The 14,011-nt window shown below is 55.1% G+C and overlaps 1 protein-coding gene across 1 annotated transcript in view; it reads right to left on the bottom strand.

The window, feature by feature from the left end:
- Window positions 1-2,227: 2,227 nt before the first annotated feature.
- LOC144279334 (alpha-1B-glycoprotein-like) overlaps window positions 2,228-14,011 on the bottom strand; it is a 937,253-nt gene continuing 925,469 nt past the window's right edge. The window contains exons 12-15 of the mRNA XM_077840806.1: window positions 3,761-4,051; window positions 2,870-2,980; window positions 2,387-2,492; window positions 2,228-2,339 (exon numbers count right to left, since the gene is read on the bottom strand). Of these exons, the coding sequence (XP_077696932.1) occupies window positions 2,228-2,339; window positions 2,387-2,492; window positions 2,870-2,980; window positions 3,761-4,051 (620 nt within the window). The remainder of the gene's footprint in view (window positions 2,340-2,386; window positions 2,493-2,869; window positions 2,981-3,760; window positions 4,052-14,011) is intronic.

Below are 14,011 nucleotides of genomic sequence, written 5' to 3'. Positions count from 1 at the left end.
AAGGAAAAGATGGGGAAGGTTTAAGGAAAGAAGTCACCCGCCCTGTGGGCACGGGGGCACCACAAACAGTGTCTCTGCATGGGAAAGGAAGTTCACAGTCTGTTCCTCACACTTTCCAGGCATCCTGCCCAGGCCCTGGCCGTGCCACAGTGATACCACAGGGTGACAATCTGTACCTCAAAGTAACACCATGGAGCCCCCGTATTCACCACTACGATAGAATTATGATAGCTTGGGTACAAAAAGAAAAGGAGGACTTGTGGCACCTTAGAGACTAACCAATTTATTTGAGCATAAGCATCCGATGAAGTGAGCTGTAGCTCACGAAAGCTTATGCTCAAATAAATTGGTTAGTCTCTAAGGTGCCACAAGTCCTCCTTTTCTTTTTGCGAATACAGACTAACACGGCTGTTACTCTGAAACTTGGGTACAAAGTCTGCCTTGTGAGGCATCATTTTAAAAGTGTTGAACGTTAACAAAGTTGAACATTAACATTAATGTTGTTAAACATTTAAAAGCCTCTTGAACATTCCTGTCCTGGTGCATTGTATGTGCGATCCTTGTAGGGGAAATGATGAAGCATTGCTGTGTGTGCTACTCAACTATGGCCTGAAGTTGGGAGATGCCCACAGCCAAACTTTCAACTGCAACAAAGGACCAGCCAGACACTGTTAATAGCTCATCAACACCCCTCAAGGAAAGAATCCACTATCCCAGAGACTGAGTACAATGGAGATTGCTTGAGCAATGGGGACTGCCTGATCCCCGGGTCACAGCAAAGATCTTTCCAGCAAACTGGAAAAAAATATAAGCGAGGGGAAGGGACATAAGGGCTTCTCTTCCCCACAACTCAACACCTGGAGGAAGGTCTGAAGGACAAAGGCTTTGAACTGGAGAAGGGTGGTCCCAGGCTGGGATGGAGTCCAGTCTGTGTATTGAGGATCTGTCACCTGCTTGTATCATCTGTCAGGGGGAGACACTGCCTGATTCAAATCCTGTTTCATTTGTAGAAATTAGACTGCGAATATATTTTTGTTTCTTAAGTAGCCAACTCTGATCTCTGCACCTGCTCCTTATAACCTCTTAAAATCTCTCCTTCTGGAGTTAATAAATCTCTTTTATATCTGACCTAAGACAGTGTGTTTTGCTTGAAGTGCTTGGGAAATCTCCACTCAGTTTACAAAGGCTAGTGCGTGTCCACTCCACACCGAGGGAGGGGAGAACTTAATGAACTTACACTGGACTGGCTTCTGACCAGGGTAGGATGGTACCAGTCTGGGGTGCAAGGCTGGGGAGCTGGCGGGAATTGGCTGGAGCCCCCCTATTGATGGTACCTGAGTGGCTGGGAGATCATTCGTGTAACACATTTGGGTGGGTCCCTGCCTGTGGATGGCTGTGTGACTGCAGAGCCTCTCCGAGGTTCGCAGCTTGACATCAGCATCACAGTGTGAGAGGCAGGCCAGGTTAGTGGCTTTGGAGGGGGTCCCACAGTCCGGGTTGCTCCTTGGGGACCCCATCACACACAGGTCAGACACTTATTCTGGCTGTGGCCAGATGCCCTCAGGTGCTAGATGGCAGGACCCTTCTTCCCAGCGTTAGGATCCCCCTCCGAGTCTGGCCTGCAGGGCCTCTTGGCTGGGGACATCTCTCTGTGCTGGCCCAAAGTCCCTCCCGCCAATTTGGGGCTATTATCTCCTGGTTCCAGCTTCTGTTTTCCCCCAGCGCGATATCGACAGTCATGGGGCTGTAGCCAGGGGGCTTTTCAGGTCAGACCAACCCAGCGTCTGTGTCTGGTTCTCTCACCTGGGTTACAACGTCCAGCGTTGTCCCCAATTTCCCCTGGTTCCCGCGGCCTTGGCACAGCTGGGGAACTTGCCCGTGGGTTTTACAGGGGAGCTCGCAGCCGGGCCGCTTCGCAGGCTCCACCGCCACAACCGTGCGAACGACCCCCGGGGTGGCTCAGGCAGGGGGGGTCAATCCCATGTCCTCTCCGGCGTGGCTGTATCGGAGTGCGTCCCGGAGACCATGAGCAGGGGGGGTGCTGCCCATGAAGCCCTGTCCTTGCCTTGATGGCCCAGCCGTCTTGTAGGGCCCGGAGCTCTCCCCAGGGCACCCCGTGGCGCAGACTCCCCATCCCGCTGCCACTCCCCATTTCCGCCACCCCTAGATGGAGGCCCTGACACAGCCCCTCCCCCAGCCCCACGCCGAGCTGGGCCCATCCGGATGCTCAGACGGATTCGGCTGCACTGGTCCTTCCGGCTCCATCCTGACGATGCAGCGTCACGTCGCTCGGGGTGAGGGTGACCCCGCTGCCCTTCCCCAACGCGGAGGCAGCCAGGCTGTAGTGGGGGGAATCGCGGAGTGTTGGGGGGCTCACCTCACCTACCGTCCGCCCCTCCTCCAGCTGTGGGCAGCCTTGGCCAGGATCAGCACCAGGGCCAGCAGGACCCCGGCACTCAGGGCCAGGCGGACGATGTTGCCCCCGGTGTAATCTGGGGGTGACAAAGGGGGAGGCGGGTTAGTGCAGTCAGACCCACCAGGGCCCCCTCCCGCTCCTGCCCCCCAGGACAGGAAGCTGCAACAGCTCCCTATCCCCATCCCCCCACCCTGTTTGTATCTGTGTCCCCGTGCAAACCCCTCGATCCATCCCATAGCAGGGAGCCCCTCCCTGTGGCATCTGGGCCCCACATACCCCTAGTAACTCCAGCCATTCTCCCCACCTAGCCCCAGCCCTTCGTGGATCCCACTGCGGGTGGCTCTTTGGGCAGAACGAGCCCGTTTAACTGGCCAAGGGGGTCTCCACCCCTGCCCCCTCGCTGCCTGGGCCCTGGGGCAGAGTGACCAGGAGACGCCAAGCTGTGGCCCTCACCTCTCACCCCCAGCAATGAAGGGTCGCTGGGGTAGGACATGGCGACCGGCTCCTGCGTGGCGAACCCCCGGCTGGGGCGGACAGAGACGGAGGGCTTGGGCAGAGTGGGATCTGGGAGCAGAAGGACACAGGCCGTGAGACACAGACCCTGGGTGGGGAGGGGCCGACACGGCAACCCAGCCACCGGCCCCTCACCAGCACAGCTCCCCATTGAGTGCTGGGTGTCCGGGGGAGTGGGGAGGGGACGGCTGAGCAGCCCCTGGACCCCGAGGCCTCTGTGCATCCCCCGAGATGGGGAGTATCCTTCTGGGAGAGGACCCCTGTTCCGCATCTCCCCCTGGGGGCAGGGATCCCCCCTCCCTCGGACTCAAATTTCCATCAGCTGCTAGTCCCCCCAGTGACTCTGTCCCCCATGAGCAGCAGGTGGACCCCCCTTTTCCGGGAGGTTAGCCCTGCAGCCCCCCCGTGCTGCACAAGGCACCGCCTCGCCACCCACTCCCATAGCCGGAGAACCCCCAGGCCAGTCCCCCACCATCAGAGGAACCACGGACTGGCCCCAGTCCTGGGTCAGCCCCAGCCAGCCAACCAACCCGAGCCCCAGCCATGCAATGCCGAGCATCCGCAGCCACCCTGAGCAACCCCAGCCCTGTACTATGCCCGCGTAGCCCCAGCCCCCAGCCAGTCGGCCAACCACAGCCCTGGGCCGGCCGGCCTGAGAAGCCACTGGCCTATTATACCCGCCACCCATGCCATGTCCACTCCCCGGCCGGGCGTCCGCTCTGCTGGGCTCAGGGCAGAGGCTGGCTCTGAGAGTCCCATCAGCATGGAGCCCATCCCCCCGCCCCGGCGAGGGTCCAGCTGGGAGCGTGGATGCCAAGCCGGGCCCCTCACCTGCTACCACCAGCTCCACGGGGTGGCTGGGCTGCGAGGAGACGAAGGGCTCTGATCGGGGCCGGTAGCTGCAGCTGTAGCTCCCTCCGTGCTGCCGGCCCACGGTGGGGATGTGGAACTCGGCCCCGTCCCCAGCAGGGTCCATGTGTCGCGGCGGGTTCAGGTCTCCAGCCTTGTGCAGGAAGAACCTCACGTCCCGGCGCTGCCCCCGACACCGGATGGTGACGTCTGCCCCTGGGGCGGTGACCCCAGTGGGGCTCAGAGAGATGGAGGGTCTGGGTAAGCTGGGATCTGCGCACAGGAGACAGGCTGTGAGAGTCAAGCCCGCCCAGGGCGCTGGGTGCACACGCGAGCGGCTAGTCCTGCCCGGCCACGGCTCCATTGCTATTTTCAGCTCCATCAGAGCTAGCCCGGCTGCCGCCCGCCGGCCCCCCGCTGCAGGGCAGACACCCCACAACAGCCCACAGCTCTGGGGTGACCCCGGGGGGACGGCTCCCTGCCTCCGGCCCGGCCTCAATCAGGGCCACGCTCATCTGGACAGGGGACAGAACTTCTTCGGGGGCTGGGGTACGAGGTCCCCCAGCAGCCAAGAGCCCCTCAAACTTCCCCACCTCTGGCTCCAAGGCCAGGCGCCCTGCCTCTGGCTGGGCGTGGGGCTGGGAGCAGGGTTGGCTGGGTGTGGGGCTGGGAGCCGAGATGCCGGGCTGGGCTCCTCACCGGCTACAATGATCTGCACAGGGTCGCTGGGCTCCGAGTAGGCAGCTGGTCCTGTTCTGTTGCTATAACGACAGGTGTAGCTGCCCCCGTGTTTCCGTCTGGCGCTGGGGATGGGAAATTCAGCCACATAACTAGCAGGGTCCGTGTAATTCACATAGTTCCCGTCTCCATCCTTGTAGAGGACGAACCTCATGCCCAGGTGCTGATGCCAACACCGGATGGTGACGTTTCCCCCCACGGGGATCACCCCACCAGGGCTGATGGAGATGGAGGGTTTGGGGAGGGACCCCTCTGGATTCACAAACAAACAGGCAGTAAGTGGGGGTGACACAAACCGCGTCCGTCTGATTCAATCCTCTGCCCGTCTGTTGCTCCAGCGTCTTACCACCCCCCCACCCCCACCCCCGGGCCCGTCCCTGGGTGCAGGCCCTGCTCCTGGCTCACAGCCGGGGAGAGACACAGCAGGGGGGAAGGAGATTTCCAGTCTCAGATTCCTTCATTTCTCCAGGGTCACTTCAGCCCTGCGCCCACTGCAGTCAGGAGTGACTCCGGATTGACCCCGGGAGCTGAGATCACAATCACCCTCCTGTTTCTCTAACATTGTAGCCCAGCGGCAGCTCTGCTGGGGTTGGGCTGAACATGGATTATTCTTTAGAATATTCTAAAAACCACAAAAAGAAAAGGAAGACTTGTGGCACCTTAGAGACTAACCAATTTATTTGAGCATAAGCTTTCGTGAGCTACAGCTCGCTTCATCGGATGAATAAATTGGTTAGTCTCTAAGGTGCCACAAGTACCCCTTTTCTTTTTGCGAATACAGACTAACACGGCTGTTACTCTGAAATCTAAAAACCACGTTTACTCCAATTGTCCGGCAATGTGCTGTACACACAGGAGCGCCGGGTGGGGTTCGTGGGACAAATCTGAGTCCTTTGAGCAAAGGCTCCGAAAAATATGTTTGCAAAATCCCCTGGTTGTTCTAACATTTTCCTGCCCACCCCTGGGGCCCAAACTCCGGCTCTGCTCCAGCCCAAACCGCTCTCAGCCGCTGGGGATTTAGCTCTGCTCCGCCCGGTGCTGGGGGCCCATTTGGGGACGGGATATTTCCAACAGGATGTTCCGAATGCCGAGCAAAAGCAGTGACAGGTGCGTGTGCAGCAAGCCGAGAGTGAGACACAATGGTGCCTTGCTCCAGTCCCTCTGCGGATCCACTTCTTACAGCCCTGCTCTGACTGATCCGTTCCCCTGGGCTACCGCCAGCTCCCCGGGCACAGTTCGGGGGTGCTGCGGGATGGCTGGTGCCTTCACTCTGTATTTCCTGGTGGGTAGAGCTTTGAGTGCAGGCGAATTCTCCCTGTGTGGTGCCCATCCCTGTAATGAGTGGGGCGAGGTCTCAGTCCCCACCTCTGGGTGTGGAGGGGAGCAGAGATCTGACAGGATCATCCCTTTGGGGGATTGGCACCCCCCACCCCTCGTCCTTAATGTGGAAATTCCCCCAGCTCCCCCATTCCCCACAGAAACTCACCTCCTGACATCCCGCTCCGCCCAGCGAGCCAGCAGCCTGTAAAGGAGATGGGCCGTTAGGGACCAGATCCCAGAACAACTGGATCCTACACCCTGGTTTCAGATCTGCTGCCCCCACAATGGGCACACGCTGTGGTCTCAGATCCCCCCTATGGACACATACACTGGCCTCAGACCTTCCCCCCCCGCCCCGCCCCACAGGCACACGCCCTGGTCTCAGATTTCCCCCATGGACACAAGCCCTGGCTCTCTCTGATACTCACCGAGGAAGAGGACTGTGAAAGCAAATGCCATGATGGGGGCAGCGGGGTGCCCCTCAGCGCTGCCCCCAACGCCCCAAAGCCCAGCTCCACTGAGCCCCAAATAAGGAACTCAGCTGGTGACTCCAGCTACAGGAAGTTGATGATGTGTCATCTCCTCCTATGTCCGTCACATGTTGTCTGTAATCTGCAGGTGAAATCTAGCACAGGCAAAGCAAGCAGAGGTCTCTGCAAAACCCAGGAAACCCTGGGACCATCAGCCTGGCCAAGCATCATGCAGCTTCCAGCTTGTCCATGTCTCTGTGGGGTGGGGGGAGAGATCACCCGCAGTGCACCCTCCAGCATTGGGGAAGGGGCATGAGGCTGGGAGCCAGGAGACCACAGGGTCTTGTCTTCAATCTTCCACTGACCACTACAGTCGAGCCCCAGAGTTAGGAACTGACCAATCAACCACCCACCTCATTTGCAAAAGGAAGTGACCGATCAGATGGCAGCAGAGATAACTTAAAAAAAACAAGCAAATACAGAACAGGTCTGTGTTAAACATAAACTGCTAAAGAAATAAAGGGGAAGTTTAAAAAGAAAGATTTGACAAGGGAAGGAAAGTGTTTCTGTGCTTGTTACATTTAAATTAAGATGGTTAAAAGCAGCATTTTTCTTTGGCACAGTCAAGTTTCGAAGCCGTACGAAGTCCATGTGCAGTTGTATAAAGTCACTGTTCAGTTGTAAACTTTTGAAAGACCAGCAGTAACGTTTTGTTCAGAGGAGTGAATATTTCAGTTGTGAACAACATCCATTCCCCAGGTTTTCATAACTCTCAGGTTCTACTTAGCGTAACCAGAGGGCAAGTGTGAAAAATCGGGACGGGGGTGGGGGGTAATAGGTGCGTATATAAGAAAAAGCCCCCAAAATCGGGACTGTCCCTATAAAATTGGGACATCTGGTCACCCTAGTTCTACTGTATTTCCATGCAGATTCACAAACACTCCCTTCTTCCCACACACACACACACACACCACCTGGTTTGTTGCATTCTGAGTTCAAAGCTGGCTGGTGACCCATGTAGGTAAAATGAATACGTGATCATGCAATTAAAGGGGGCAAAGTTAAGGAAAACTTAACTATGGCATTTCCTGGTGCTGGAGGGTTTGACTCTGCAGCCTTCCCGCTCAGCCTGCCAATCTGCCCACGTGCGACACGAGCCGTGGCACCAGGTGAGGAGCGGGCGCGATGGGGGACGCCTGGGTTTGCTGCCCCTTGCCCCACAGCTGAGCAATGATGACGGGTTTACACTGTAACGCCTGGTTCTAAGGGGCTTTTCAGCATGTGAATTAAATTAACCAGGTTCAAAAGAAAATCGGAGAAAGAGAAATTCCAACCCGGGCCCCCAACGGGTCACCAGCCGGGCGAGACCCAGGGACTTTCTAATGCCAGGGGCACTGTGCCTCGGGGGCAGCATTAGAAGATGGTTCAGGCTGGCCGGATTGTCCCAATGGGCTTCTTAAATCCCCCACCCGACTGCTCGCCAGCCGCCCCACAACCGCATGGGAGCCTCCCCCCATAGCTGCTCTCGGCCCCACGGAGCAGGAGGGGGATGAGCAGCATATTTGCTGCATAACAGAATCATTCCCCCCTGTCTCCCACAGCTAACACCCCCTACCTCTGCCTGCCCCCACATCTCCCATCTTACCCCCTGGTCTATTCCCCTTGAAATCTCCCCGAGCCTGCCCCCCTCACACCCTGCCCCCTCCACAGCCCATCCCTCCTCACACCCCCGTCTCCTGCCCCATTTGCCCTAAAATGCCCATCCACCGCCCTCAGTTAAGATGGCCACCATCTCCCAGTGTTCCCAGTGGGCTTGGTGCCAGGCTGCCCTCTGGGAAATGACGCCTACTTGGGCTAGGAGGAGCAGTGGGGGGAGCAGGGGAATATGGGAGGTGGGATAACGTGGGGGAACATTGGCGGCCAGGGGGCTGAGGGGCAGGACCTGGGGGGCAGGGCTGTGACAGGGAATGGGGGGAAATGGAAGCTGCCCCCGTGATTGGGGTGCCTGGGTTCTTCCCTCCTGAGCATTTCAGGGTGAATCTGCCCAATGGCCATGGGGGCTGGTGGGCATCACCTGACCCTCACTCCCCCTGTTCCCAGCCAGTGGTGCCCCAGCTCAGTTTTGGCAGGAAAACAAAACTGCCCCCATCCGCCGACCCAAACTCTGTGAGAGGAGAACCCCTTCCCCCCATCCCACCTCCAATCTCCATCTCTCCTGCCCAGACTTTAGTCCATCTCCCCTCAAAACTACACTCCCCCAGCCCCATCCCGTCTCCCCTCAAATTCCCGTCCTCTCTGCCCTGGTCCTGTCTCGCCTGAAACTCCCCCACCCCGCACCAAACTCAACCCATCTCCCCCTCTCCCTGTCCCCGCTCCAACCCTCATTCTCCTCTCCCATCTCCCTTCCGAATCCCACCCAACCACCCCTTTCTGTCTCCCCTCAAATTCCTGTCCCCACTTCCTCCCTGATTTCAGCCCGTCTCCCCTCTAATCCCTTCACTCCCCCGCCTTCAACCTGTCCCCCGCAAAGTCCCAGAGCCCTGCTGCTCCTTGCAGAGGGTCTCACAGGCACTCTCTTTGCACTGGTTGCTTCCCTGACCCACTGATCATTACATAGAGTTCAGAGCACTGTTACGAATTATACGTAATTGGTCACGCACACAAACTGCTGCGAATTATACCTGATAGGTCACGCACAGTTCGAGTCTAGGCTGAGGCACACGAGCAAAGTCCACAACTGCAGAGTTCCCAAAGATACTAAGTTTATTACGCTCGAGCGTGGTGCCCCCCTGCTAATCAGGAGGGGACCCCGAATGCAGGTTATACAGAGATTATATACCTTTTAGCAAAGCATTTTGCCCTTGTGCATCGGAAACCTTAGCCAATAGACAAACCCTTCCCTTATCTACCACCTATCCCTGCTAAGTGCATCCCCCGTGCTAAACCATTACTTCAACTACACAACATGGTCCTAAAGCAATGCACCAGTAGCCTTTCTTACCAGGATGGGACGCTCGCATCAAGGTCAGGAGGCAGGGAGTTAGGAACAGACAAAGAACAGAAACTGGGAGTCGAGACAGGCTGGAAACAAGGGGGAGGTTCACAGGAATGCAGTATCTAAGGAACACTCCTCCTGGTGCATGATGTGTTTGTTTTTAGAAAATGGTGGGCCCCAAACCAAAATGAAGTCACATATGCACATATGCTAACTTTTCCTTAACAGCACACACCATTTATTAAACAGAAACTCATTAAAAAAAATAAGGAAAATATGGGGAAACTTAAAGGAAACAAGTCACTCCACCCTGTGGGCATGGGGACACCACAAACAGCTGTCTCTGCACAGGAAAGAAAGTTCACATTTTTTTTCTCAAACTTCCAAGGTCTCTTTCCCAGGCCCTGGCCGCACTGTGATGATACCGCAGTGTGGCAATCTGTACCCCAAAGTAGCACCGTGGAGCCCCCCCTATTCACCACTACGATAGAATTATCATAGGTTAGATACAAAGTCTGCCTTAAAGAATGAGGAGTACTTGTGGCACCTCAGAGACTAACAAATTTATTAGTCTGTAAGGTGCCACGAGGACTCCTCGTTCTTTCTGCTGATGCAGACGAACACGGCTACCACTCTGAAAGTCTGCCTTGTGAGGGATCATTTTAAAAGTCTTGCTGTCCTGAACATTAATGTCCTATTGGATTGTACGTGCGACCCTTGTAGGGGAAGTGATGAAGCATTGCTGTGTGTGCTACTGAAATATGGCGTGAGGTTGGGAGACGCCCACAGCCAAACTTTCAATTGCAACAAAGGACCAGCCAGACAGGAGAGTGGGGACTAGTGGTTAGAACCGGGGGGTGGAGCTGGGCCACGACTACTGGTGTAACCACTGCGGTGTTGCCCTTCCGGGGCTCGCACACAGCCCTGGGGCCAGGCCGGGGCTGCATTAAAGGTGCGTCAGCTGCCCGGCCGAAGGGTCCCAATGAGCCTCCTTCAATCAGCCCCCTCGTGCCAGGACCCCGACCCCCCTGCTCACTAGCCCCCCAGGAGCTTTCGCCCCAGGAGCAGGAGGGAGATAAGCAGCAGATACATTGTGAAGCAGGGTCATTCCCCTTCCCCCCCCCAGCCTGACTCCCCTGCCCCCAGCCTGTCCCCCCTCACAGCCCCCCACTAGCCATGGCTGCTATCTCCCTTTACTCCCCAAGGGAAGGAAGACCCTGGCTGCCCTCAGTTAACATGGCCATCCCACAGCCCTCGCAGGGCTGCCATGCTGGCCCCTAACTAAGATGGCCGACACCTCAGCTTGGGGTAGGGAACAATCCTGCCCCCCAAAACTGTCTAGAGGGGAAGGGGGAGGAGGAGGGGGTGAATGTGGGGTTGGGCCCATTATGGGGCAGGGAATGTGGGGCAGAAGGGATGTGCAGGGGACACTGAGGGGACAGAAAAGAAAATGGGAGACCCTGAGGGGGCTGGAGCTGAGGGGGGGTGAGGTGGGGGCAGTGAGAGAGGAGGCTGCTGGGGGTAGAAATGGCAGCCCAGCCAACACTTGGGGGGTGCTGGCTCCCCCCTCAGACTCCTCAACAATCCTGCCCCCCAGCTCTGAGCTTCGGGGAAGGGAGGCTTTCTGCCCTCAAACTCCTGTCGTCGTCCCCCGGCCCCTCTCCCCACAACCCCCCTCCAGACACCCCCAACCATCTTCCCTCAAACTCCCAGCTCCCCCCAACCGGCTCCCCCCGAAGCTCTGCCGTGGGGGGGCCCTGAAGCACCGGTGGCTAAATCACTCAGTAGATGGGGGGTGGCAGCCACGAGGGTGAAGCCAGTTTCTCTCCCCCCATCTCTTTAAGGACCCGTGTCCAGAGAAAGGGCCCATGAACCCCATGGCAGGCGGCACCTGGGGGAGAGTCGGGGCTGATCAGCTCTGAATTGATGCTGATGCCGGGCTGGGCGAGGGGTAGGCTGAGCTGCTGTGAATCCAGGAGCTACATGGGGGCTGCTGGGTGAAGGTCTCCAGGTCTCTGGGCCTAGAGAGGAGAGGGAAGAAAGCGAGGAGAACAGACCCCCTGGGTGCCCACCCCGAGGGAAGGGGCCCCAAGAGGGGCAGAGAAGGACCCTGATGGGGAGGAAGCAGCCGAGGTTTGGGACAGGACAAAGGTTGGCTGCTGGTTATAGGTCCCTGGGCTGGACCCTGGAGTAGCAGGCGGGCCGGGCTTCCCCTACCAGCCACGGGGGCCGTGGCACAGAACGAATGGGCAGCGAAGCAGGAGCCTGCCTGGGGCTGTCATCCAGTGGGACTTTGCTACCCTGGACGAGGCGGAGCAGAGTGACCGCAGACCCCAAAGAGGGGTTGTGATGTTATCGGATTAAAATATGACCATGTCGATCGTTGTTGCTACCGTTATATAATTGCAACAAATCTTGTACAAAGTATGTCCAGTGAGGTGTCTATGGAGAGGTTGTGATTGGCTGACTGTGGTTGCATGTATCATTTTTGTATCTGCAGTTATGAATATTAACCACGTACCTGTATTTCACACGTTTGCTCCTGTGGTAACAACAAGGTGATTAGCCAGCAGATTGTGAAGGAACTATTCAAGTTGAGTCGCCCATCAGAGAACACTTAACTCACAATAGACCAGGGGAGCTGCCTGTCTACACTGAATGGCCTTTCCTGGGATGGCCTCTACAATGACTAAGGACAGCATGCACAGACATGTGACTCCAAACACCATCTTGTTCCCTGTAATTTCCACGGGAGAACGATGGGTTTCCCTTCACTTGGCAGAAGCTATAAATGGCCCTGGAAACACCTCCATTTTGCCTCTTTCCTGCTCACACCTCTGGACTATGAACTTATAGCAATGGGAGCATTTGAACCAAGGAACTGAGGATCTTCCGGTGATTTGGAAGCAACCAGAGACTCAACAAGCCATCATTTTATTCCATCACTGCTACAAGCCTGATAAGAACATGAGAACAGCCGTACTGGGTCAGACCAAAGGTCCATCTAGCCCAGTATCCTCTCTTCTGACAGTAGCCAAAGCCAGGTGCCCCAGAGGGAATGAACAGAATAAGTAATCATCAAGCAATCCATCCCCTGTCGCCCATTCCCAGCTTCTGGCAAACAGAGACTAGGGACACCATCCCTGTCCATCTTGGCTAATAGCCATTGATGGACCTTGTGACAGGTTCAGTCACAGAGACCCCCTTGGGACTGTCACCTGACATGCTGGAATTACCTCTGAGCCCATTTTCCCTTCCAGCTTGGGACTCCAGAACCCTGCCTTGTTGAGCCAGACACGCTATATCTGCTGCAAACACAGACCCAGGTCTGGTCCACTCCCCCAAAGCTGCAGACTTAACTGAAAACAGCTTAGCAGTTTAAACTGCTTCCAGCACCCAAACACCCAGTCCCCAATGGGATCCAAACCCCAAATAAATCTGTTTTACTCTGTATAAAGCTTATACAGGGTAAACTCATAAGTTCTCCACCCTTTATAACACTGATAGAGAGATACGCACAGCTGTTTGCTCCCCCAGGTATTAATCACTTGCTCTGGGTTCATTAATAAACAAACGTGATTTTATTAAGAATAAAAAAGTAGGATTTAAGTGGTTTCAAGTAATAACAGACCGAACAAAGTAAGACATAAAGCAAAAACACACAAGTCTAAGCCTAATACATTAAGAAACTGTTTACAGGTAGGTTTCAGAGTAACAGCCATGTTAGTCTGTATTCGCAAAAAGAAAAGGAGTAAAGTACTCCTTTTCTGTTTACAGGTAAAATCTCACCCTCAGAGATGTTCCAATAAGCTTCTTTCACAGACTAGACTCCTTCCTAGTCTGGGCCCTTTCCTCTGGTACAGTTCTTGTTAGTTCCAGTCATTTCACGTGGAAAGCAGGGGTGTTCTCATGCCTGGTTGCCCCTTTTGTTCTGTTCCACTCCCTTTTATAGCTTAGGCAAAAGGAGGGAATCTTTTGTCTCTCTGGGTCCCCACCCCGCCTTCTAAATGAAAAAGCACAAGGTTTAAGATGGATTCCAGTATCCCCCAAGCCTCCACTCTTCCTGGGCTGGCTCACACGGAACACAGGAAGGCTTGCAAGTAAACAAAGCGTTTCACAGCCAATTGTCCTAGTCAATGGGAGCCATCTAGATTCTAAACCACCATCAATAGCTCACACTTTGCATAATTACAATAGAACCTCAGAGTTATACTTTATATTGCTAGCTTCCGATACCAGAATGATACATACATACAAATAGGAGGAATATATTCAGTAGGTTATAATTTTTGTTATGATACCTTACAAGAGATCTTTTGCATAAAGCATATTCCAATTACATCATATTCACACTCATAAGCATATTTCCATAAAACATTATGGACTGCAATATCACAGACCTATCCTCCATGAATTTATCTAGTTCTTTTTTGAACCCTGTTATAGTCTTGGCCTTCACAACATCCTCTGGCAAGGAGTTCCACAGGTTTACTGTGCATTGTGTGAAGAAATACTTCCTTTTATTTGTTTTAAATCTGCTATTCATTTCCTTTGGTGACCCCTAGTTCTTGTGTTATGAGAAGGAGTAAATAACACTTCCTTCTTTACTTTCTCCACACCAGTCATGATTTTATAGACCTCTATCATATCCCCTCTTAGTCATCTCTTTCCTGAGCTAAAAAATCTCAATCTTATTAATCTCTCCTCATA

The sequence above is a fragment of the Eretmochelys imbricata genome, chromosome 23, assembly GCF_965152235.1.
Source record: "Eretmochelys imbricata isolate rEreImb1 chromosome 23, rEreImb1.hap1, whole genome shotgun sequence".
NCBI lineage: Eukaryota > Metazoa > Chordata > Testudines > Cheloniidae > Eretmochelys > Eretmochelys imbricata.
This window is presented reverse-complemented; position numbering and strand designations above follow the sequence as displayed.